Below are 24,543 nucleotides of genomic sequence, written 5' to 3'. Positions count from 1 at the left end.
CTTGACATGTTATTTCAATAAAAAAAGAAGAATGCGGATCCTGGTATAATATTCAGGGGAGCAGATTTTTTTTGTTGAGTAAAAAGTCTTATTTTAATAAGACTTTTTGGATGTACTTCCTACATGCTCCAGCGGGGGCGCTGTCGGACGCGTTTCTGCAGACTGATCATATGACAGCTGCTGCCTGCGTCCCACTTCCCTTCCTCGCTGGGAAAACGCCACATCTGACAGGGAGGGAGAAGACAGACGCAACCACAGGGGAGCGTGAACACCCGACCTCAAGATGCTGGCACTAGTTAACCGGCTTTTGGACTGGTTCAAGGCTCTGTTTTGGAAGGAGGAGATGGAGTTGACGCTGGTCGGTCTCCAGTATTCGGGAAAAACAACATTTGTAAACGTGATCGCTGTAAGTCTTCAGCTGCTAGCTACCTTGCTCTGGGCAATGCTAATACTATTAGCGCTAATAATGGGATAAGAGTTAAGCTAACTAGGTCTTTGCTTCACACTAAAACAATGTAACGTTACTCTGTTGGGACAGCAGCGTCCATTAAAACAAACATGAAACCCAGTCAGTTGTTGGACCTGCGTCAACTAGTCAGCTGAGCTAACTGGTGGATCCTTGTCGGCTAGTTCTTACTGTGTTGTGATTGTTTAGCATGCTAAACCTAAACGCAGCATGCACATATTAGCTTAGTTATCTCTACCAAACTGTGGGATCATTATACACAGAGCTGAGAGCTGAGAGCCAGCAGGAAGTTAACATAAAAACATGTTGACCAACAACAACTGATCACACGTAGGCCTCGTCGTGAGCACAGGTGTCCTGAACAAGTTTAAACTGACACTCCAAAACAAAATTATCTAATTATCTAATTATTCTCAAGCTTTTAGGAGCCAGTTACAAAGGAGCTGCCTCACTGACTGAATACAGACCGGCTCAGCTATTTTTTTAATTTTGTGCATCAATTATTTTTGGTCACATGTTTACAAAAGAAGATCTGTGCCTCGGTCATTGTTGGTGTTGATGCCTGAGTTCAGGTGACCAGTGACATAAAACAGTTAAATGTAGCATTTAATATAAACACAAATGGATGCTTTCCTTCAATTTGTGATAAAGTTACACACACAGATTGTATCTTTTGGTGTTAACTTCCTGTGATTGAGGCTAAAGAGCAATGGTTTTAAAAAAAAAATGAAAGCCATTTCTCTTGTGCAACTTTATGCAACTTTGAGATTTCTCAAAACTGGCGGTTTTCTAGTGGAGCAATGTTTCATTAGCTAATCCCTGGACAGCCACTGAGTTTGTAACAGCATGTTGTGAAAAAGTAAGCTTAAGTTTCATGTCTGGAGTTGTTAGTCAGTTTGCAGTTGTGATGTGTGCAGTTTTTTTTTGTAAAGTTTCTCTTGAGACTATGGCGGGGTCTGTTCTGATCTGTTGAGCTTTTTGAAGCGATTTCAGTACTTAAACAAAGTTGTAAAAGGTATTTTTAACTGGATTGACAGGGTTTTAAGTTTTGGTTGAATTTGATACATATCTCAAAATGGAGCTGAAGCAATGAAACGATGAATTGATTAATCAAGTGGTAGAGAAATAATTACTGCAACAATGTTGTTGACAAATGTGTTTCATATCTTTATATACTGAATATATTTATGTTTTGGATTGTTGGTGGGACAAAACAAGCCATTTGAAGACGTCACTTTGGGCGTTAAAAGATTGACAGCCATTTTTTTTTTTTCAAACAGAATTCCAATGAAAATATAAAAAGTACAATCTGCTCAGAAACTGGTGTCACTTTTACCAGAGAAGCTCTTACTACGAACGTTGATGTAAGTGTTGTTCAGGAGAAAGCAAACCACCGAGTGTATATTTTAGAGAAGATGATGTCTTCTAAAAGTTCACAGTTTGTTAAATGTGCACTCTGGGTGTCGGGTAACAGGACTGGTGCCTGAGGAGGAAGTTGGGTAACTCCATGCAACCCTTATCCTTCCTTCTCACACTGCTGGAAAACAAAATGCTCTGCCAGCCAGCGACACAAAGGAGTGCATGAATGTTTGTTGCGGGGGTGGATCCTCCTTCCCAGTCATAAGACTGCTGCACTCACTTCCACTTAGCTTCATCAGCTGACTCCTGCAGGTCATGTGATGTGAGGAGTGCGTTCAGCAGACGGTGCAGAAGTACTACCCAGAGCCTTCCACTTAGCACTTATTGTATTGTAATAGTATGTTTCTGCACTGTACTTTTGCTCTGGTTCATGCTCTTAGATGCTTGTGCAAACAAGGAGATGCACTTATGACTTCTGGTGACTAGTAGTTCTCTTGAATACCTATGTTGAATACACTTATTGTAAGTCGCTTTGGATAAAAGCGTCTGCTAAATAACTGTAATGTGCATGATCGCGGGTTTAAGGAGGGGGGGGGGGGGAGCGAGAAGGAATAGACGCAGCTTGTGAGTTTTGATGTTAAAGGGGGAATGCCACTGATTCTGTATGCCGAGGTTGAGTTTTCTGCTCACTTCTGTTTGCATTAATCAGCACTCACAAAAGCTGGAGCATGTGGAGAAATAGCGTTTGGCTTGTTGGTCATTTCGGTGAAACATTATTTAGGCCTAATCAGTTTGTTGTCTTAGTTTTAAGAGAACATTTTTGCTTTTCACAGATACCAGTCTCTGCCTTATCACAGGATTGGATATAGTAAACTAGGTTTTTAGTCATATATTGCAGCATATATTACTTTTTTCGTAGTCCATTTAAATCTTGAATACTGTATAGTGAGCAGTATTAGACTTCAAGCTACTAAAAGTATGTGAAACTGTAAAAGTGCAAGAGATCCCAAGCAGCTTGTCGTAATTATATTATATTAGATCAAATAATCACACACAGCTGTACATACGACTCCTACTGTTTCCTTGTTTTCTATCTATGCTATCCCACCCCACACATGCTCTCTGCAGGGAGAATCTAAACTCGTACAGTTATATAAGAAATGACTTATACTTGTGTATTTCCTTTCAGTCCGGGCATTTCAGTGAAGACATGATTCCTACAGTCGGGTTCAATATGAGGAAGGTCACTAAAGGAAACGTCACCATCAAGGTATTTAAATCCTTCTGCTGTTGTCACAGTTTAACTGTTACTAATGAAATGAAACCAGCACACTGCTTTTACAAGGAGGTGATAATTATTCATTCATTCTGTACATGTAGATCTGGGATATAGGAGGGCAGCCGAGGTTCAGGAGCATGTGGGAGCGCTACTGTCGGGGAGTTAATTCAATCGTGTGAGTATCTCAGTTTCGATTCTCAGGTTTGTCTGAAAAAACGAATGAGAACAAATCGAATAAGCGCTCTGTGTTGAACTGGACGTATACTGTAAATGTATGTAAAACACATCGAACTAATACTTTCGTTGTTGCTCATTCTTAGGTACATGGTTGACGCAGCAGATCAAGAAAAGGTGGAGGCTTCTAGAAACGAGCTTCATAATTTATTAGACAAACCTCAGTTGCAAGGAATTCCTGTAAGTGTGATTTCTGCACCAGTCATGCAAAACTGTGCGTGGGTTCTGCTAGTGATTACTTGTTGCAGATTTCAATTGATTTAAAAAAAACTTTTTTTTTTAGGTTTTGGTGCTCGGTAACAAAAGGGATATTCCCAGTGCTCTAGATGAAAAGCAGCTCATTGAGAAAATGTAAGTATGAAAGATGGTGCAAAGACCGTAACGTATTCAATTTAATCTCAGCTGAATTCCCATATCTGTTCTTTTTTTAATGTAAATCAGTGCACTGTAGACTCTTAATATCATTAAAATGGCCCTATTTATTCTTGTTTAAAGGTTTACTGGAGGAATAATTAGAGATTTAAACTAGGTCTTGTCTATACATATCAAAACTTTCTTCTTATATTTGGTTTTCTTTTTTAATCCCATATCAGTTAATCCACCTTTATGCTAAAGATAGAAATAATAAAAATTAGAACAATTTGTTCCTTTTTTTTTTTTTAAATAACTGGAGCCGTGTCAAGTTGTAGTTTACTGAAAGGAACTGGCTCCCCCTGCTGTCGGGTTAGAAACATTTGTGCTCATAAACTCTGGCCCACAAGCTGCAGATGAGTGGGATCGATGATCAGCCTGAATACTTCTCTTATATGTTTCTTCATGTACCTTATTTTCCCTTCAAAGGAATCTGGCAGCTATTCAGGACAGAGAGATATGCTGCTACTCCATTTCCTGCAAAGAGAAAGACAACATTGGTGAGTTGCAATTAATGACTCAAAGGGCTCAGTTAAGGAAACTAAGCATGATATTAAGTGGGTTAGTACATTAATAAAGCAACAATTTACACAATTCATGTAATTAACAATTTCTTAGATTAATTGATTTGTTTCTTTTACTTTTGTATGTTTTTAAAACATCAGGTTTCATTGTAAACCTACACCCTTGTGTTTCGTGCAGTATAAGTGAGAGAAATCATTATGTCACGCACTAAATAAGATAATGATAGTATTTAATGGGGTTCCGTGTAGCTGTTTACTTCTTGTGTTGCTAGTGAGTTAGAAATGCCTGAATCATAAACCGATCCTCAGACTGACCCAGCATGTTTCTTTGATTGCAGACATCACACTTCAGTGGCTCATCCAGCACTCAAAATCTAGGAGGAGCTGAAAATGGAGTTGTTGTTCATGTTATTGTCATGGCCCCCCCCCCTCCCCTCCACCCCTCCCCTCCACCCCAACTCACACTTCAACTCACATGCTGTTCTGCTCGTGGCACACATGTATTTTCCCCCATTTTCACCTTGTGCTTCTTTCACAAACCCTGATAATGCACTACTAAAGATGTGAATCTGAAACCAAATTTAAGAAATTCTTGTTGGCATTATTCGTCCTGTAAAGCTGTTCTTTAACTTAGAGTCGGAACATAATTTCGGTCTACCATTTAGGCATTACCCGGTTGATTATACCCAGTGTTTTTTATAATGCTAAGTAGGTGTACAACAACGCCGTCTTGAAGGAAGGTTGATATTTTCAAACAGGCCTCACACGACGAGAAGTGTTATTTACACAGTCGGCTATCGAGCTCTGCTCCGTGATAGTCTTTGATGACCGTCACCCTTCGCTTGATCAGGTTTTCTTCTTTCGTGAAAATGTTTTAGACAACTGTGCATTTAGTCTGTACAAATATCAAGCTACTATGATTTTTACTGATGTGCGATGTGCGTGTATGGATATATGATTCTATTTAAAGTCTGAATGTACCAAAAGAAAAGCTGTACGGAGTTGTGCGGTACATATTGGCCTCTGTTTGTAAGGATGTTTGTGCTGCCTCGAAGCTGAGAGAGTGGCAGAATTCAAAGTGCCTTGTGCAATGTCTCCCACCTCTGAAGCAAAGCAGCATGCAAGGTGTGCCTACCTGGGAAGAATAAAAAAATAAATAAAAACACAACTTCAGTATATTCAAATAATAAAAAGGCATGCTTTTTAATTAAGACATTGTCCTGCTATTCATTCACACACTTTAAAACATCACTATAGAGGTGTATGGACACTTAATACAGTAATCCTAGTATGATCCAATTATTGTGAGAATATATTCTTTTTACAGTCAAGTGTTGGGGGGGGGGGAAATGCAAATACAAATACAATTTGTAGCTACACCACATTTTAAAAATGAGCACCACTGCTTAGGTAGAGGTCGGTTAGAGCCATGCCGAGTTTGATATGATGGCCCTGAGAGCTCATGAGACTATCTACGCATGTGCAAGTGCTTAGTACCGATATACTGGTATATGAATGTATATCCCTCGGCGACACTTATCATCCATCTAAACTAAACCTAACCATGAACCTAAGCATTCCGTTTTATAAAGCTCTGTGCCCCTGAACGTCTCACTCTTGTGGCTGTTTTCTATTGGCGCAGAAGTTGAATTGCGACACGTCAGGACTGCCACGAAACGCAACCAGGTGATTGACAGCTCTGCGGCCAATCGCAGGACGAGCTCGCTTCGTTTTTTTGCGTGACGACACAAAGGAAGAGCCAATCACAGCTCGGGATCTGGGAGGGGCTGGTCTGTTGACAGGAAGCGCGCTGGGTGGTGGAATCACCGCAGCCTGTCTGTTCGTGTAGTTCAGCCTGACACACGGAGGACCTCACAGTCGTGCATCCCTCAGACTTGTGTGGACTTAAATTATGCGTTTAAAGATCGAGCCGGGGCAAATATGCAATGGAGGTCATTAGTAGTCGGTCTGGTCGTATTGAGACTCTCTCTCAGCTGTGTGCTGTGGCTAGCGTTCGGGCTCGGACCTAACGTCAGCTTGGGGTTCAACTTCCCTCTTAGTTTCAGTTTGCACAAATTAGACTTGTTATTCAGGGACGAGAAGGGAACCGATCCGGGTAACTCGTGGTCTCAACGGATACCCGGCCACAGACATGAAGAGGCGGCGACCACCTGTGCAAAGGTTGCAGAGGCGTCACCCAAGAGGTCCTACCTGAGCTTCTTCGATGGCAACCAGGACGAGTACGTCCGGAAGTACAGCTTCTTCCCGGACAAACTGAAAGCAAAAATGAAGGGCATGGCCAAAGAAATGTTTTATTTCGGGTATGATAATTACATGAAATATGCCTTTCCCGAGGACGAACTGAATCCCATTGACTGTGAGGGGAGGGGACCAGACGTCCTGAACCCGTGAGTCATTCAAAGCTGTCCTGCTTTATCTGCACCGGCAGGTTCATGTTTTCTTTAATACACGTGTATTCATTGCTGTGCTGTTGGTGGTGGTGGTTCCATCCGACGTACAGGACAGTTAGGATGTAACAGACTAACTGTCCTCTGCAGACTATTTGCATGTACTTTATAATCATATTAGCCTGGTGCTGCTCTCAGTGCTGCCCGCTGCTGCTCAGTAGTGAACAGGTTACCATTCAGACACCTTTGCATTGGACAGTACAGTAAACTGGGATCCCTAAAAAGGTCGCGGAGGCGGGTCTAAGGGGGTTTCTGTCACATGCTGTTTAATGTCTTCATCACCTCATTCATTTGAGATTAGGATTAGATTTTGTGGAAATATGAAATATAATGAAGGTAGAGAAAAAAGACACAAGGGCTGCTACTAACGATTATGTTATTAATAATCTGCTGCATATTTTATCAGTTCATTGTTTGGTCTATTAAATGCCAGAAAAAAGTGAAACCTGCCCATCACATTAGATCCCTCTAGGTGACCTCTTCCAGTCGCTTGGTTGGTACAAACAAAAGTCTGACACCTAAGGATAAACCGTTCATCATAAAAGTCTAAGAAAACCAGCAAAATATTAAGATTTGACAAGCTGGTAATAGTAAATATTTGGCTTTTTTTTGTTAAAGAAATTAATTAATTTACTGGCCAAATAATCTTAGACTAATTTTAAAAGCATCACACTCAACTAATGACATAAAAGGGCAGAAGGAAATCCAGAAAGCATAAGATGTGTTTGCATACCCAAATACCCAGTTCTTATGTCGTGCTCAGGGGAGTACAGTTGTTTCAGTGTGTGACAGTAAACCTGAAACACCTGTGCATGTTATTCCCCTGTGCTGCACACTGAAACAGAACGACTAGAATTACACTAAAATATCAAATCAAAAGTTTCACTCCCCACATTGTTATCTCACACTTTCAGGGTCAACGGTTTCTATACAAAGTGATACTAATGCACTCATTGCATGGAATGTGTCGAAGACAAAAAAATAAAAGGCAACTGAGGTTAAGATAAGGTAAATAGGTAAATGTTTTCCATTCCCCAATTCTAGCTTCTCAATTGCAAGGATTTCCTGCTTTCCACTTAATATTTAATATATTTTGGTTTTGGACAGTTGGTCAAGCAAAAGAAGTAACTTTGGGCTTTAGGATATACAGTTGTTTCTTATTTTTTTACGTTTATATAGATCTAATGATCAAATAATAGAGAAAATAATGGTAAGATTAACTGATAATGGATATAATTATTAGTTGCAGTGAGCCTGTACTGATAATAACGATGTAGCGAGGGAGAATAACCGCCCTTTATCTTCAGATCAACTTTAGTGATTGTGTTAATATTCTAAATTGTTGTGTGATGTCAGACTATTCAAAAAGGAAATCCACATGTTTGTGTTAACCTGGTATGTTTCTGTTGTTCTGCATTCACATCTAAACAGTCTAAGTCCAACACTTTGTTGTTGGATTTAAAATATTCTCTCTATTGTGATCCGTTAATTCCTTCTCGCTCTTTTGCGATGACACCACTGAGTCTGTTTCACTGCTTTCATTTCAGGTCAAACATCAACATAAACGACGCCTTGGGGAACTACTCCCTCACCCTGATTGACACCTTAGACACCCTACTGGTAAGTTGTGCTGTGTCCTTGTGTCATACAATGTCCCGAAAGTCAGCAGAGCTCTTCTTCCTCATGGCTCCTACGAAGGTGGAAAATACAAAAAATAGAATCTGTGCAGGATTTATTATAACATTTAACAGACTGATTAGTATTGGCATTTGGCAGTATATTAACTTTAAATAACAGGTTGTAAAGCAGCTTAATCCATTTGACGAGGTAGAAAATGTGAGTCCCCCCCCATGGTCTTAACATCACCTGTTTTGTAAAAAGCAGTGTTTTGCACGACATTCGGTGGCGCAGTGGTTAGCACTTCCTGCCACAGTCAAAACGTCTAGTGACATGGAGTCAGGTGGAGCCAATACTCCAGGCACCAACAGTATCTCTATGCATAAACATGTTGCAGTTTTCAGAAACATGCACTGACTCTTCTATGAAGTTGTAACTTCTCAATGGCTCAAAGTTTTAACTGGAGCTTCTCCACAATAGTTGCTATCTACATTGATAAAAATAGAATTTCAGCAAAATACCTGGCAGCCATTCGGTAGTTATGCGACCAGATAAACTTGTTGATGCAGTATAACCTGGGTTTTTCTCTACAGGTGCTCGGCAACGTGACAGAGTTCCAGAAGGCTGTCAAGCTGGTTATAGATACTGTATCTTTTGACAAGGACTCAACGGTGCAGGTGTTTGAGGCAAACATCAGGTACAAAATGTTGCCACTATTTTCAGCGTCATACACAAGAAGAAATGTCCCAGCTTGCTGTAGATACAAAACATGCTCATAATCTTGATTGTGATCATGATATGATTGCGTCTGTAGCAACTTAATTGGACTTTTGAATTACTTGAAAAATAACTCGTAATGCTTTCCAAACTTTTTTTTCAGAACCTGTTTTCGTGTAGAACCCCGGTGTAATGTTCCCTTTTTCTTTTGAAGGATCCTGGGAAGCCTTATCTCATCTCACATCCTGCTGACGGACCCGAAACATCCATTTGGCAACGTCGGCTTTGATGGTTACGATAATGAGCTGCTTCACTTGGCTCATGACTTGGCTGTCCGCTTACTGCCGGCCTTTGAGAACACCAGCACAGGCATTCCTTACCCCAGGGTGAGTGAGGCTGTTAGAAATTAAACCAGATGCCTGCTAAGAGACACACAAGGTACTCGAACAGTCAGAGCACAGCCTAAAGTAGTTCTCATGTGAGTGAAGTTCCATGACCTCCTGGAAACCCTACTGTAACGATTGAAATGTCACTCGGCATCTTTATTGATTTGTAACTAAAATGCAGGTGAACCTGAAGACTGGAGTTCCTCCTGATAGCATCAATGAGACGTGTACTGCAGGAGCTGGGTCCCTGCTGGTGGAGTTTGGGATTTTGAGCCGCTTGATTGGAGATTCGACATTTGAGTGGGTGGCCAGGCGAGCTGTCAGAGCTCTGTGGAACCTGAGGAGCAATGAAACCGGCCTGTTGGGCAAGTACAGCTGTGTAGTTGCGTAAAAAGAGTTTTTGTTGTTTTTATTAAAGCTACTACTCAGCATGGTTAAGTCTTCAACATGTAGAACAATTGATGCCTACAATTACCATAGAATTTAATGCATTTATTCTGTAAATCTTTAGGGAATGTAGTCAATATCCAAACAGGCCAGTGGGTTGGCAAACAGAGCGGTCTGGGAGCTGGTATGGACTCCTTCTATGAGTATTTGCTCAAATCGTACATCCTGTTTGGTGAGATAGAGGACCACCGGATGTTCCAAGCTGCCTATGGGAGCATTCAGAGCCACATGAGGAGAGGGTGAGTCCCACACTGAAAGAATGTGACACAGAGTGGGTGGGACTGGGAGCTTCACATGAGCTTCACATTATCTCAGCTATGCAAAATAGTCTCTGGCAAGGATTGGCCAGACAAAGGGAAAACATGCGATGGCGTCTAGTATTGTTTGTCTAACTGATGGATGTGGAAAGCTGAATTCTGAAGAAACGTAACGCTTTCTTCTGCCTTAGTGACCACTAATGAAAAGCCCTTGAGCAAGGGACACAACCTACAGTATCTTAGTTTAGCTGGTCATTGGCAAACAGCAGAAGGAAGTAGGTGCACTGTGGTTGCTTCCATATAAAAAAAAAAGAAAGAAAGGAAAAGAGATTTGGATGTTGATGGGAGAGGAAAAAAAAAAGCAAACACACTCAACTTAGTAGTGTGTCCCAATGTGAACCCTCTTCTGCCTCTGTGTATTTCCAGGAGAGAGTCCTGCAATGAAGGAGAGGGTGACCCACCTCTTTATGTTAATGTGAACATGTTCAGTGGTGAGATAATGAACACCTGGATCGACTCCCTTCAGGCCTTCTTTCCTGGGCTGCAGGTTAGATCACACACATGGCCGGTGGTATAAACAAGTGTAACGTATGTGTTGTTGTGTTCAGCTAAAGTTATGTGTTGCCGCTCTGTGCACTAGGTGCTGAATGGTGACGTCGATAATGCAATTTGCCTGCACGCCTTCTACTATGCCATCTGGAAGCGCTTTGGGGCTTTGCCAGAGAGATACAACTGGCAGCTGCAGGCTCCCGATGTGCTCTTCTACCCCTTGAGACCAGAGCTGGCTGAGTCGACCTACCTGCTGTACCAGGTACTGACCTGTTGTAACTCAGCACTGGTGGTGGTGGCTTGTTATCTTTTACTAAAGAGTTATTTTCCTTCCCACAGGCGACAAAAAATCCTTTCTATTTGCATGTTGGAATGGATATTCTTCAGAGCCTTGAGAAAAATACCAAAGTCAGGTGTGGAATATATTTATAACTAATATATGTGGAATATATACCCTTTTTCGGTCATTTTTACAATGATTTGATGCTGTAAGCTGAGCTGAGCTTTTCATTTGCAGATGTGGGTACGCCACTCTCCACCATGTCGTGGACAAATCCAAAGAGGATCGCATGGAGAGCTTCTTCCTCAGTGAGACATGCAAATACCTTTACCTGGTAAGTAACAGCCTGAGCATGCCAGAGATGGAGCTTTGTTATATATGATTCTAGAAATGTTGTAAAAAAAGCTATTGCAAGTGACAAAATGTTTTCTTTTCCTGGATTTAAAGTTTGGAGTAAATTACCTGGTACAATTTCACAAACTACACTGTTCTAGCTGAGCAAATGTTCATTATAACCTAATTTCACTATATTCTTGTAATTTAAAATATTTCTGCAATGAATGTATGGGTATTTATTTATAGATTCATTATTAGATTAATTTATAGATGATTTCATTTGTTTTTTTTAAAGGAATGGCTGTTCGAAAATGTCAGAAACCAGATTTTTCCCAGAGTTCAAGGCAGCATTCTCAAATTCCTTGTTCTGTTTAAACAAGCAGTTGTGTACCTAGATGTATTTGATTTACAATTATATTAACCAGATAAAAGCAGCAAATCCCCACATTTGACGAGCTGGAATCAAAAATATCAATGAAAAATCATATTTGATTTTGCTGGCAACACCGGGCCATCGTCAGAATACAGTTCAGGCCCTTTTTGGCTCAACTCGTCCCAAACGTCTCTCTTGCATTGCAGCTGTTCGATGAGGACAACCCACTTCACAAATCCGACAACAAGTACATCTTCACTACAGAGGGCCATCTTGTGCCTATCGACAAGCGCTTCAGGGAGAAGCAGTGGAGCGACTTGTTTCCCTGTGAAGAGGGAGTGCTGGCAGAACGAGAGCCAAACAACCGGCCACCACCACCGAGCAACATCACCAATGTAAGGCCACCATCCTCGTTTTCAGCCTCATATGTAACTTATGTTGTGATTTAAATAAAGACTGATAATCTTAAAATACATTTTATGATATTGTGCATTTTCAAGGAGCAATATACGACATTTAGAGCATTAATATAGCAGCAAAAAATGATTTGCAATGTAAAGATATAGTGGAGTAATGTCTATCAGAACAGAGCTTCTCCTTGCTTTATGTATATAGCCAGGCCCGCCGCGTGTGCTTTTAGTGCACGGGAGCGTGCCCCACTGGTTAGCTCACGGCCACCTTGCTGCGCTGCTGTCATATGCCGGTTACAGCTGATAACCCCATGGACAGTGTGGTCGCTGAAGCGTAGTACCCCTCTCCACTCCCCCCCCCCCCTCCCCTCAGGTAAACACTGTTAGCGCTGTCAGCACGTTTGCCTTAGTTTGTAATGTTAGCACCGTTGGCTATGAGCTGCTGGCTACGGCGCCGCCATGTTGAGAGGCAATCGAAATGCTCCCAATCTCATATTATGTACCTCTCACCATCAAATGCATTCTGTCTTACTTTTCTCTCTCTAACAGTGCAACAGGATCCCAGAGGAGCGACGGTACACTCTGCCATTGAAGAGTGTCTACATGAGGCAGATCGATCACATGGTGGGACTTTTCTGAGTGAGACGACGCATGGAAAGGCCTTCCCCCCCCCCCCCCAGGTGTGGCTGCAGTGAGGTTAAAAAGGATTCACTATTGGTCAAAATCCTCGTCCCATCTGTTCCGCTGCTCCGGATCCAGACAGGAAACTGACACAAAAGGAAACCTGAGAAAGAAGCTTGATCACTTGCTGTATTACTTAAGTCTGTGCGCGTGCTTTGCTCTTCGGTGGGTGAGCATGTGGTCCACAAAGGTGCTGGAAAATGAGGAGTCATAGTTCGTTACCGTTTGCTTCGTGATGAATTGAGATTGTGCAAGTGGATTTTAGAATTACCTGTGTGTGTGTGTGTGTGTGTGTGTGTGTGTGTGTGTGTGTGTGTGTGTGTGTGTGTGTGTGTGTGTGTGTGTGTGTGTGTGTGTGTGTGTGTGTGTGTGTGTGTGTGTGTGTGTGTGTGTGTGTGGATATTTGTACAGGTGAGCTGTGAATCATAATGTGTTACTGGCAACAGTGCCATATAGCCACACGTACAATGTATAGCCTATAAAAACAAAATATCTCTCGCAACATGATGATTAGTGCCTCTTCGCAGTTGATTCATTTGACCATATCAGTGCTTTTAAATAAGGGCTGCACATTAACAAACAATGACGGTGAGAAAAAGGCTCAGGACGACTCGCTGTTTTAAAGTGCCTTCAATTCTTCTTGAACTTTCTGGATGCGGAACGGCGCATATTATTTCTGGAGAACATTTTATTTTTTGAAGCCATTGTCGATATTGCACAATAGATGTCATTCCATGTGTATGTACTGTTTTACACTGATTATGACATTAAGCTCCTTTCTTTTTAGACACGACGAAACAAGCCATAAAACGTATTTTTTTTTTTTTTTTTAATGTTAATGAGCGGAAACGTGTTTGTTTTCCATCATTTTTCTGTCGGATGTACTGGTACACAGACTCTCCTGCATAGTTTATTCTTGTTTAGAGTAGATGGAGGTTTCCATTTGCTGTTTCTCTGTCGCATAATTGCACACCATCATACCCATTAATTGCCATGTGGTTAGAACTCAGGGTTAAAAAGGAAAAAGTGAAATCAATGAATGCTTTCATAAAACATACTTTCTCGAAATGTTGTTGCGTACAATGCCTTAGGTATTTATATTGCAAATCTTCCAACTTGGTTGTTTGAGGTCAAAGAATAACCGCACTGAACTGAAGTACAGTTGTACTGTGAATATTCATTATTGTTCCAAACAGACAGAAACCTTGTGTGATGTCTCCTTTAACTGTGATGTTTGATTTGTGTACAGCTCTACTTGACGTATCTCCTCTGGGCTGGTTCATATTTTACCAAACAACCTGAGTGTCTATAAAGCTCAGCAGAGCTTCAGGCCGCATGGCTCGATTACATCACAGCATCGGCATCTTCTTTGGCTTTGGGAGACAGCTGTTCATAGTCTCAAGTTTTGTCTAAACTGCTCCAGGCCACAGGAATGATCACCCCAACCGCTTTGTCTCAGATTATCCGCAAAGAAATAGTGTGACATTTTGGGGATTACGCTTATTCACTTTAGAAGAGTTTTGAGCCATTTTGGGACGCAAATGTTTGTTCAAGAAATTGCAGATAAATACGCAGATAAAGACTCTGCTCATGCAATTGTCAGCAGTTTGGTGTTAATGTTTGTTGTACTAATCAAAACTAAGTGGATAGGAATTTATCTCTTATCGCAAATTTGGTGAAATGGTTCCCTGTATGGTAATCCACTCTCAGCAGCTGGCTAGGTTAGTTTAGCACAAAAACGGGAAACGAGGAAAGGGCTACCTTAAAAAAATGAAGAGGAAATGAACAAGAACGTGTTATTCAGTGAGCTTCTAAGATGATAGCAAGCAGATTTTGGTGGAGAGAGCCAGGCTATCTGTTTACCTCTGTTTCCAATGTTTGTGCTAAGCTAAGCTACAGCTGTAAAGAGATGGTGGCTGTAGCTTAAAATTTACCTTACACATGAAATAAGTATCAATCTTCTCACATGGCTTTGGGCAAGAAAGCAAATACGTGTATTTCCCAAAATGTCAAATTATGCCTTTAATCTGTCAGAAATTTAAGGTAACAGCTGTTTACTTCTAAACATGAGTGGTTTTATAATGCTAAAAAAAGAACCAGAAATATTAAATAACTGATTATGAACAAGATATTGCTGTGTTGTTTTTTTTATTGGTGAAAAATGGGAAAGTACTCAGTTTTCTACAGAAGCTTTAATATGTTTAGTCAAGGTTTACAAATATTTGTTTCTGTACAGGATAGTTGGCTCAAATGCCTTTAGTTAAAGTTCATCTATCACTCTACCGTGTTACAGATCCACAGGGTATCGCCACACTTCAGGAACTGTCCAATAGAAAACAGTTTAATTATTTACACTGGACCTTTTCAACTATGGCAAAAAGTGACATTTTCTAAATCTTAAAAATTCCGTTTCTTAACTGTTTGAATTGTGTCTCAAATTGCGCTGCAGAGTTTCTGTACATAAAAGCCATTTCTAGTGACAATTTCTTTAAAATCTCTAACAGGTTTAAGTGCATCTGCAGGTGGTGAGGTCCTCTCGTTTGCTTTTTGGCTGTATACTGACCAGTTAGTTGAGCAAAGATGCATTAGCCTGACATCTATTCACATTAGTCCATGTGAGAAGAAATCACTCCTCACCTGAAGCGTTTGATGTCTTAACTACAGATTGCATAGCCCTCCAAAAGATGAGTTCAAGAGACTCATGAGAAAAGGTAGCTTGACTAACACTCAACTCCTCTGAAATCTGCACAGGATTTTCTGACTGAAGAGGTGTCTTCTGGTCTCAGTTTTTTTTAATTTTTTTTTTGTGTTCGTTGGTTTGAGGGGATAGTTTTCATCTTCGGTCCTCAGTTTGAATTGAGAGGGGATTTGTGGAATGTGACAGGGCTACAACATCACCCTGTAAAATAAAAAGAAAGGTTCATAAACTGGTTTTATAAACTTTATAAGTTTTAATCTGAATCATCATTACAATACAGTGCAAACTTTACTCACCTTCGTTGGGTTTCTCATCACTGCTCTTAGAAAAGACCGCAGTCTTTCAGGTTTTCTTTGATGATGATATCTGTTACGGCGTCAAACACAAACTTGACGTTCTCTGTGTCTGTGGCACAGGTCATGTGAGAGTAGATTTCTTTGATGTCTCGGCGCAAGTTCAGGTCCAAGAACTGCATTTTGATATAGATACCAGCGTCCTCATAAGTATTCGGGCCTTTGCGAAAGAAATCAAGATGAAGAGGTACATTAAACCGTTTTTTTAAAGTCCTCAAATGTGAGGACAAATTACAGTATGTGTTTTGATGAACCTCACCATCGTATTCAGGGAAGCACATGCTGAGATGAGCCTTCTTGATCTTCTCAACGAACACATCTTTCTTGTTGAGGAAGAGCACAATGGAGGTGGCGGCGAAGTAGCGGTGGTTGCAGATACTGTTGAACAAGTGCAGACTCTCGTGCATTCGATTCTGAAAGAAAGGATTTGTGATTTTACAATTTCTTTGCTATTGACTGTCCAAAAAAAGAAAAGAGACAGATTGTATAGAATACTGTTATCATACCACTTCATCATCCTCCACCAGCACCATGTCGTAGGCGCTCAAAGCAGCAATGAAGATGATACAAGTCACACCTTCAAAACAATGGATCCACTTCTTCCTCTCTGACCTTTGGCCACCCACATCAAACATTCTGCACGGAAACAGAAGCATACATTTTATCTCGCAAGGCAGCACAGTGGCAGCACCGATGATGAATTATTGGTAACTTGGTAACATTCTGTTGAGAAATACTGCACTGATTGACCTGAAATGGAGATCTTTTAAGGAAAACTGTGTCTCGATGATACCAGTGGTCTTCACTCTTGATCGCAGAACATCCTGCTCAGTGGGCACGTAGCCTGGCGTGACCAGTCGCTCCAAGTCATTCAGGTAGCTGAGGGGAAGATAAAAGTCATTCAATAACAAACAAAAATGGGACCATTTTGAATCTCAGCTTGTGTGATTTCTTACTATCCTGCAGAATCGTTGAGTTGGTACTCTGAGGCCCTGTCAAAGCACACTTGTATGCCAGAGTCCTTCCACAGGCGCACAATGATGTCCGCCAACTCTTTAGGCATGCTGCCTTCCTCAATGGTGTCTGCAAGATGCATGAGTTTCCTGGCATCATCCTGCAGGGCAGATGCAAGTGGACAGGTTCACATAAACTGAAATCAAATTATGCGAAACACATTGAAGTCTTTCTCAGCTGTTACCTGCTGATCAGCGTGGCCAAAGTTAATATTGAATGTGTTCATAGCCTTCACAATGGCCATCATGGACTGCAGGGTGTTGCTGTAGATGATGACAATGAACTCCAAGCATTCTTCAAGTGAGTAACCATCTTTGTGGATAATTCTGATTGGGGAAAATACAGCATTAGTATGTGATTTACTGTCTGTTGGACAGGAAATGAGACACTGCTTTGGTGCAAAAGTCAAATATCTTACTTCATCTGTTTGACAATAGTGCTTTTGCCTGATTCTCCAGCGCCTATATGCAAGTAGAAAAACATTAAATCTTGTTATTTGCAATAAATAATACATCTATGCTTTTATTCCAAACTTTATTTCAAAATGGTCCACATTTATATGGATTTCGAAAAAATATGACTATAGTTTTGGTGCTTTCATTTACGTTGTGTGTTATATTAATGATATTAACTGCAGGCACATGGCATAGAGGATCGCAACAGGTCATAATACTTCTTACTTCAGGTCTAATCTTGTTCAAAGCTGATGTCAGGTGGAACTTTCCCTGGCCCTGACCTACATTGTCATTGGGAGATGATTAAGCTGAGTGTGAAACAATCTGTAACAACCCAACAGATAATTTTATAAAATACCAAGACATTTGGGTGTAAACATTTTTTATTTTTTATTAAAAGAACATACTAATCTCCCCCCTCTATTGACTAATTACATAGTGCCTGTGATCTATTCAGGTTATTGTATCTGAATGCTACAGCCACAGGCCCTGGTTGTGTTGGGCAGTAGCGTATCCGTGTCCTTCAGGGTTAAGCCCTTTGTGTTGGAGGACCCGTTGTTTCAGGATTAACAAGGGATTGAGTTGAGTGATTATTAAAGTGTCTAATTCAATGACACAGGTAATTAAGCCTTTACTTTACTCATACATGCTTTTTGTTTTCATCACGGTTAATATAAACAAACTTTTTAAGGGGTTTTAAACTATAAAATTAAGTACATTTTAAAGGTTGTTCAGATTAAAATGGTCCATCCATAACACAGTTACGTCACACAAGATCCGTCTGTGTTGATAATTTAGAAATAAAGAGTATACCAATATTTTACAAGAGACAAAGTAATGCACCAGCTACAATTATGTCCCATAGACTGGATTTAAGGTCAAGTATAGCCTCACCATGGGGCCTTATGAGGCCCTTAAATATGTGCCACCATGGGGGTTACCCAAGTTTCCCGTTATTGTATCCAACTTGACCGTCTTTACCTAGCAGCAGTAGCTTGACGGTTCTCGCATCAATGTCGGCATCCTCTTTCATCTTCTTCTCCAGCTCTCTGGAGTGTTTCTCCTCGGCGCTCGCTCCGGCCCCCATCCTACTTCTTTCCCGGCTTGGGCCCCTCTGCTCAAAAGCCAAGTGTCAGGAAAAATGGAAGTAAGTCCTAGCTGATCGCCCTCCTTCCTGACCGGTGCCGTCAACTGCGCCGCAGCAAACACTGGAGAATGTTTGAGTATTTTCCTGTCTTAGGAGAGGATTTTGGGCATCCTTTGCCCACCTGACTGAGGAGGGCCAATGGAGCACAAGGACAGGATTGTTTTAGGGCAGAGCCAAAGGTGTGAGGAGAAGCGGACATACATCAGTGCAGGCGTGATCTAACATTTAGGGGGACTTTGCTGCGCTCAGCGGAAGATGAACATCGGCTCAAGTGCTTATCTCTCTATGCTGTTCGTGGGTGCCTTTAAAAGAGAAGCATGTGAAGCTAAATAACTTGGTCCTGAGCGTTGAGTGTGCCTGTGGCTGGGAACTCAGTTATTCAAACTAGATTCATCTCACATCAGCACCAAAATAAAATTAAACCAGAAGTGGGAGTAAACGTAAGACCACACTTATTCCCACTTTTGCAAAGAGGTCAAATAGGGTGGTTAAAACAGAAGAATGCACTCAGCAAAATGGGGTCACTGAGATAAATAACCAAGACCTCACCTGCCAGTCCCAAAATTAAGGAAGACAAACTGACATTTCTCATAAGATACTGCAGACTGAAGGGTGAGCTCTGAAGTGCTTAAAGAGCTTTGCAGTTTCACCTGACAGATCTCATTGACCTCAATCTGAAGCTGGTTAAGGATCCTAATCTACTCACTTTCAATTATGTATGTATGTGTGTGCAGTAACTGTATGCTAGCATTGCACGTTTGTCTAACACTTACAGCAACTTTACCGTTAGTCTGTTGTAAACGCTCTGAGAATATATCACTTTAACTTTACCACACTCCCTTCCTTAGTCTTCCTGAGTCATTAGCAGGTGGTGGAATGTAACTAAGTACATTTACTCAAATACTTGAGCACTTTTCTTGAATATTTCCATTTCATGTCACTTTATACTTATAGTCCATTACATTTCCTCAGGTCAATATGACAGCTGTAGGTTACTGTACAAATAGAAAACAGATGAGTTTATAAAACATGATCAAATGTTATAGAACAATGAATATAAGTTTTAATAACAACTTTATCTTAATCAGCTAAGTTTGTAATATAAAAAAAAAAGATCTAATATGGGATAGTATATCACTCAAATGAGCCATTTTTCCAGCATTGTGTACTTTTACCTTTGATAATCAAGTACATTTAGCTGATTAATTATATACTTTTATTTAAATAAAGTAGCAATGCAAGACATTTACTTGTAATGGGGTATTTACAGTGTGGTAATGCTACTTCTACTGTAGTAGAGGGTCTGTTTGCTTCCTCCAACACTGTGGATCAGTAACACAAACAGCACTGAAGTCAGTGTGTTACATATTACATAACAAACCCTTCAGACTATGTAGCAAAGAGAACAGAATCTCTGTTATTATAAAATATAGAGCTTTAATTTATTAGTCAGCAACATTGATGAGGAAGAAAAGATGGTATTTTTTTTAACATTACAATAACACCAACTGTGCATTATATCATACACTAATTTACCTCAATGACCCAGAGCAAAGTCTGCCAAACAGAGAAAGTAAAATAGATGCACATGTTTGAAAATGCAAATTTGAGAAAAAAGAGAAAACAAGAGACATACAGACAGAGAGCGAGAGAAAGAGAGAGATTGAAATCTAAAAGCACAATCTGACCTTTCTGTACTTTCAGCATCTTTCTTGCACGGATAGTATTTTCATATTCCCACAACGAGAAAGACATTCACTGACATCCACAGTAACGTAGCATTTTAGACAAATACCATATACATTACACTGTACATGCCATGCACAATGAAAAGCCACCTTCTGAAGATTTTGGTACATGTTTCTCTTCAGGTTTAGTGGTGATCAGCGTGTTCGTGGTTGTGACTTTTGTTTCACTGTATGGAACTTTTATACGACGTATGTGGCACATACGATAGCAGCATAGCACTGCATTGGATTGACAAACGTAGCAGACTGTTGTTAACCAGCTGCTATAGAAAATACAGAACCATTTGTGGCTGTAAGTTAATAGAAGCGTAGACCATTTACATGATTAATGATAACTATTCACTTAGAGAAACCAATATTTAGCATGAAACTGGCAGGAATGCAACCTTTAGATTCATTGAGAGCCAAAAAAACCTTTGAGCATACAAACTACATGCTCTGCCTTATATGAACATACTGCATATGGCACAGATACATGTGAAGTATCTACAGTTTTATCAAGATTACCGATTTGGCAACAGAAGGTGCTTTGTGTCTTATGTTTTTTTTTTTTTTTTTTAAATCACAAACTGTCACAAACTCACATATAGCTGCCTGCTGGAATTTCTCATCTCAAAAGAGAAAAGAGAAGGCAATGTTATATTTTCAACTTTTGTGCCGTTAAAGGACCCTTTTCCCCCAAAACACAGCTTATTACAAAGATCACGTTTGTTAAGGATACAACATTGAGATGTGTTATTCACATATAAACAAAACACTTGGCAGCAACGGATTTTGGAAGAGTTTGGGTGGTTGATGTAACATCATTACTTGAGGCCAGGCTGGACCACAAACTTTAAAGGAGAGGCGTCTTACCTGCCACAGAGGGCCTTTCGTTAAACGTGCGACTGTTTGACGGTGATATGTTGTCACGGCTTGCAGTCTGTTGGCATTTCTTTTATTCTTCTGTGTCCCAAGAAATGACGCGATCATTCTGTCAACAGCTCGTATCTTGCAGTGAAACAAAACTGTCCGATATACAGTAGAGAGTTCTGGTGAGGAAGTTTAGGGAATTTCGAGAATTTCTCTGAACCAGCGTTCGACTTCCAGCTTAGACACTGAATACTGCCAGCAGTCAAGTGATCCAACATGGTCGCCTGTAACAGTTTTCTGAGTACATGTCCATCTGTGAATACTCCCAAAGTCCTCGGTTATTGTTGCAGTTTCTCAAAAACACCAAACATAAAGATATTCTCAACATAATAACACATTGTAATAAACACTAACAATAATACAACAATATTTGCACAAATTTACCTATTCACAAAAAAACATGTTTTCTAGGTAGGTACAAAGAATTACTTTTTACAACCTACAATAAATATTGTGTTTTTTTTCCAACAGTTACATAAAAACTGTTTGATGCTGTTGCTTTTTTTGGTTGCAGTATCTGTCTTGTCCATTAAGATAATTTCATCTTTCTAACTGGAGTCATTCCCCTGAATGGAGGGTTGCAGTGTTAGGAGGTGGTGTGGAAAGGTAGACTGGGGGAGTGTGATGAGGTGTATGTCCAGCTCTTCATGTCTCAGCGGGAGTTGTTTCCTCATCATGATGCCGACGGTTGCGAGGCTTCTTCTGTTCTTTCAGCTCCTTCAGGCTTTTGGCTTTGTTGTCCCCGGGGCTGACGTCTCCAAGCTGCCAGTAATCCTGGCAGTACTGGTTGATCAGGCCCATCTCCGGCTGGCTTAGGATGGTCAGCAGGTCTTTATACTGACCGGCGCTCGGAGTCCAGGCACTGGACTGCAGTGGAGGGAGGGCCGGATTGCCCGTTTCCACCAACACGCTGTTGACCGTGCGACTGGAAAGGACCACAAGCTGCAGTTTGACGAGCGTGTGCTTGAAGTTTTTCTCTGTGGATGTGCACAGGTAGATGCCGCTGTCAGAGGACTGTAGTGAGCGGATCAAAAGACCTTGTTCTGTTTTTAGGACGCGGCCCTCTGAGCGAATCTGGAAAGAAGGGCAGTTAAGAGGACAATTCAAAAACTGTAATTTTGAAGATGTTAAAAGTTAAATTTAAACAGTATTCATTCATTTGAAACAACGTAACTGCTTTACAGTTAAAGCTTTGCTCACCTCTCTTCTCCTGTCACTGTTTTCCTTTTGCAGGTGCCACTTGAGAGACACATGAGGAGTCCTGGCCTGGCACTCCAGGAACGTAGTGCTGCCCTCCACCCCATACTGAACTGTCTCCAGAGTATTCTTATTGGCTATAAAACAATATGTAGAATATATTTGATGCATTATTTACTGAGAAATTATATGAAATAGATGGATGGATGGTAAGAAATGAATTAGAATAACTAGCCAGAGGTAAAATAATAATTTCAACAAAATGACTATTTCCATTTTTCATGTTTGTTCCCAAATTGTGTGTGTACTGTCTGGGCTTAATGCACAGTTGTCCTAATACTCACTGTTGGAGTTATAACCTCTGCATTGGCGGATCGGGTTGCCATACTTGACATCCTGCCGACGGCTCCGTCTAGAGGGGTCAGATCAACAATCAAAAATAAAAAGCTTTACTTCAACATATTTTGAAAACATTACGTGCTAAAGTAAGAATCAAATTCTTCTAAACAGACACAAACAAGTACCGTACCCAATGCATGCCAGTGTATACTGTCTTAATTCTCACCTCTTCTGTGAGGAAGAGTATCTGGAGCAGGATTTGCCATCCCAGGCGCAGTACGGGTCTCTGGCCAGACAGCAGTCAGCGCAGACCTCACCGTACACATCACAGCGATGGAGAGCCAGGTGGGTCACCCCCAAGACCGATCCCACATACAGTTGTTGCTGTTAAAAAAATTAAATTAAAAAAAAGAGGTAAAGATCATAAAATAAAATCAGATATAAACTGTTTGGATACTACTTTAATATACAGGTTTGGAATGTCTTAATGCTTTCCTAGAAAAATTAAAAGCAAGGAAAAGCAAGGAACTAGAAGTTTTAGGACATTAGTTACTTGTGTTGAATTTATAAGCAGTAGTTGATTTTCCTGAAAAATGTAGTGCATCATTGGAAACATTGCTCTCCGGGTTATATGTACAGTATTTTTCCCTTAAGATAAATTCCACATTTTACGCACATTCAGCTGTGCACTGACTTAAAAACGCCCGCTCAACGCCACTTCTACGCCGAAGCATAATTGAAATGGTAACCTGTAAATCATTTTAACACTGTGTCCATTTTCCATATAATAAGCTCCAAATGTCAGACCTTTCCAAGAACCTTCCTATGAATTCACTGAAACTATGAGAACTGTAAAGTAAAGCATTACCACATTGTGTTGTAAATGATGACAATTTTTTACCAACATTATATAATTTTCATTTTGGTCAAAGCCACTTCAAACAACATACCCGTTTTGATGAAATCTTCATGGTGGTAATTGCCGTGGGAACCTGCAGTAACACAGTTAATGACAGCTTTAAATGAGCAGACAAGAAATATTTTGTGTCTTATTTTTATGTCTCAGATAACAAACAATGGCAGAGGACAGAGACCGAGGACGGAGAGAGAAGAAGCAAATTGAATAAGTTCAGAAGACTGACCTTGAAGACTTCTACTTCCTCTAAGACCAACTCCTCTGTCTGTAAGTCGTCTCTGGGCAGGACAATCACTTTCTGGATTGTCCCCCGATCTGTAAAACATGATAGAAGCTCAACCGCAACCCTGTTGATGTGTTGAGCCTTAGCTTAGGTTGCACTCATTTCATCCATCTACTCAGATGTCTGTTTAAGAGAAAACTGGTTTGAGAACTCCCTAAATTGAACCTATCTATGATTAAAAAGCAAAGCAGGTTTGTGCTGCTTATGTGTGAACCTGCCAGAGAGAGCCAAGGTTAGAGTTACTGAACTTAAAACTGACTATTAGATGACTAGACAATCAGCACATAATGTCAATTAAGGGCTTAGATCACCGACCTGTGCCCAGGAAGAGCACTTCGTAGCTCCCATCAGCAGCTGTCACTTGGTCCACTGCAATTGTGGTGAACTCATAGTCCACGTTGTTTCTGACCACCAGGGGGCGCTTGTGCACCGGGTATACAGCATTGTGCATGGTGGGGTGGTTTCTCATGAAGTTGATTACCTCGTCTGGGTAATCCTTTGTGGATTTCATGTTGGGGGTGAAAGTGCCTCCAGGACACTGTTGATGAAAAAAAAAAGTAGGACTGTGAACCCTGCAATTTACCAAATTCCTTATGCAGTAAAAACTTCTTATAAAAGGACGACACACAATTTAGTGTTTAATGGGAGGAGGCATGTGTATTCATGATAGTTTACTGTTTATAACTC

At 40.7% G+C, this 24,543-nt stretch overlaps 4 protein-coding genes across 5 annotated transcripts in view; 2 read left to right on the top strand and 2 right to left on the bottom strand.

Moving 5' to 3' along the window:
- The first annotated feature begins 162 nt into the window (after positions 1-162).
- arl8ba (ADP-ribosylation factor-like 8Ba) lies at positions 163-5,484 on the top strand. The gene is made up of 7 exons (XM_076110797.1): positions 163-406; positions 3,015-3,095; positions 3,206-3,279; positions 3,425-3,518; positions 3,622-3,689; positions 4,179-4,249; positions 4,612-5,484. Exons 1-7 carry the CDS (start codon positions 284-286, stop codon positions 4,659-4,661), a joined length of 561 nt encoding a protein of 186 aa, XP_075966912.1. The 5' UTR covers positions 163-283; the 3' UTR covers positions 4,662-5,484.
- Positions 5,485-6,071: 587 nt separating this feature from the next.
- edem1 (ER degradation enhancer, mannosidase alpha-like 1) lies at positions 6,072-14,923 on the top strand. Its single transcript, XM_076110463.1, has 12 exons — positions 6,072-6,681; positions 8,289-8,361; positions 8,952-9,055; positions 9,290-9,461; positions 9,643-9,826; positions 9,973-10,147; positions 10,592-10,712; positions 10,806-10,976; positions 11,054-11,127; positions 11,232-11,328; positions 11,910-12,098; positions 12,663-14,923. The coding sequence occupies exons 1-12, from the start codon at positions 6,215-6,217 to the stop codon at positions 12,750-12,752; spliced, it is 1,917 nt and encodes a 638-aa protein (XP_075966578.1). The 5' UTR covers positions 6,072-6,214; the 3' UTR covers positions 12,753-14,923.
- A 10-nt stretch (positions 14,924-14,933) lies between these two features.
- gnat1 (guanine nucleotide binding protein (G protein), alpha transducing activity polypeptide 1) lies at positions 14,934-19,728 on the bottom strand. Its single transcript, XM_076110464.1, has 9 exons — positions 18,296-19,728; positions 17,278-17,320; positions 17,044-17,185; positions 16,802-16,959; positions 16,596-16,724; positions 16,352-16,481; positions 16,105-16,258; positions 15,789-16,005; positions 14,934-15,693 (listed from the first exon to the last, which is right to left on the bottom strand). The coding sequence occupies exons 1-8, from the start codon at positions 18,399-18,401 to the stop codon at positions 15,815-15,817; spliced, it is 1,053 nt and encodes a 350-aa protein (XP_075966579.1). The 5' UTR covers positions 18,402-19,728; the 3' UTR covers positions 14,934-15,693; positions 15,789-15,814.
- A 150-nt stretch (positions 19,729-19,878) lies between these two features.
- Positions 19,879-24,543, bottom strand: part of sema3fa (sema domain, immunoglobulin domain (Ig), short basic domain, secreted, (semaphorin) 3Fa) — a 49,443-nt gene continuing 44,778 nt past the window's right edge. The window contains exons 13-19 of one of the 2 annotated variants that reach the window (XM_076110462.1): positions 24,172-24,394; positions 23,800-23,888; positions 23,608-23,649; positions 22,884-23,041; positions 22,663-22,730; positions 22,322-22,455; positions 19,879-22,195 (exon numbers count right to left, since the gene is read on the bottom strand). In XM_076110462.1, the coding sequence (XP_075966577.1) occupies positions 21,767-22,195; positions 22,322-22,455; positions 22,663-22,730; positions 22,884-23,041; positions 23,608-23,649; positions 23,800-23,888; positions 24,172-24,394 (1,143 nt within the window). In that variant the 3' untranslated portion in view covers positions 19,879-21,766. Of the gene's footprint in view, positions 22,196-22,321; positions 22,456-22,662; positions 22,747-22,883; positions 23,042-23,607; positions 23,650-23,799; positions 23,889-24,171; positions 24,395-24,543 lie in introns of both variants that reach the window. The other variant, XM_076110460.1, reaches the window with a different exon arrangement.

Source organism: Anarhichas minor, unplaced genomic scaffold (assembly GCF_050575085.1).
Source record: "Anarhichas minor isolate MPS153535 unplaced genomic scaffold, ASM5057508v1 ptg000043l, whole genome shotgun sequence".
Lineage (NCBI taxonomy): Eukaryota > Metazoa > Chordata > Actinopteri > Perciformes > Anarhichadidae > Anarhichas > Anarhichas minor.
This window is presented reverse-complemented; position numbering and strand designations above follow the sequence as displayed.

Coding starts and splice junctions, on each gene's coding strand:
- edem1 (XM_076110463.1), top strand. CDS start 6,215: ATGCAATGGAGGTCATTAGTAGTCGGTCTGGTCGTATTGAGACTCTCT. Junction 9,827..9,972: donor CAATGAAACCGGCCTGTTGG/GCAAGTACAGCT, acceptor GTAAATCTTTAG/GGAATGTAGTCAATATCCAA. Junction 12,099..12,662: donor CACCGAGCAACATCACCAAT/GTAAGGCCACCA, acceptor TCTCTCTAACAG/TGCAACAGGATCCCAGAGGA.
- arl8ba (XM_076110797.1), top strand. CDS start 284: ATGCTGGCACTAGTTAACCGGCTTTTGGACTGGTTCAAGGCTCTGTTT. Junction 3,690..4,178: donor AAGCAGCTCATTGAGAAAAT/GTAAGTATGAAA, acceptor TTCCCTTCAAAG/GAATCTGGCAGCTATTCAGG. Junction 4,250..4,611: donor CAAAGAGAAAGACAACATTG/GTGAGTTGCAAT, acceptor CTTTGATTGCAG/ACATCACACTTCAGTGGCTC.
- gnat1 (XM_076110464.1), bottom strand. CDS start 18,401: ATGGGGGCCGGAGCGAGCGCCGAGGAGAAACACTCCAGAGAGCTGGAG. Junction 16,259..16,351: donor TGGTGGAGGATGATGAAGTG/GTATGATAACAG, acceptor CCTTTCTTTCAG/AATCGAATGCACGAGAGTCT. Junction 16,006..16,104: donor GTGCTTCCCTGAATACGATG/GTGAGGTTCATC, acceptor TCTTTCGCAAAG/GCCCGAATACTTATGAGGAC.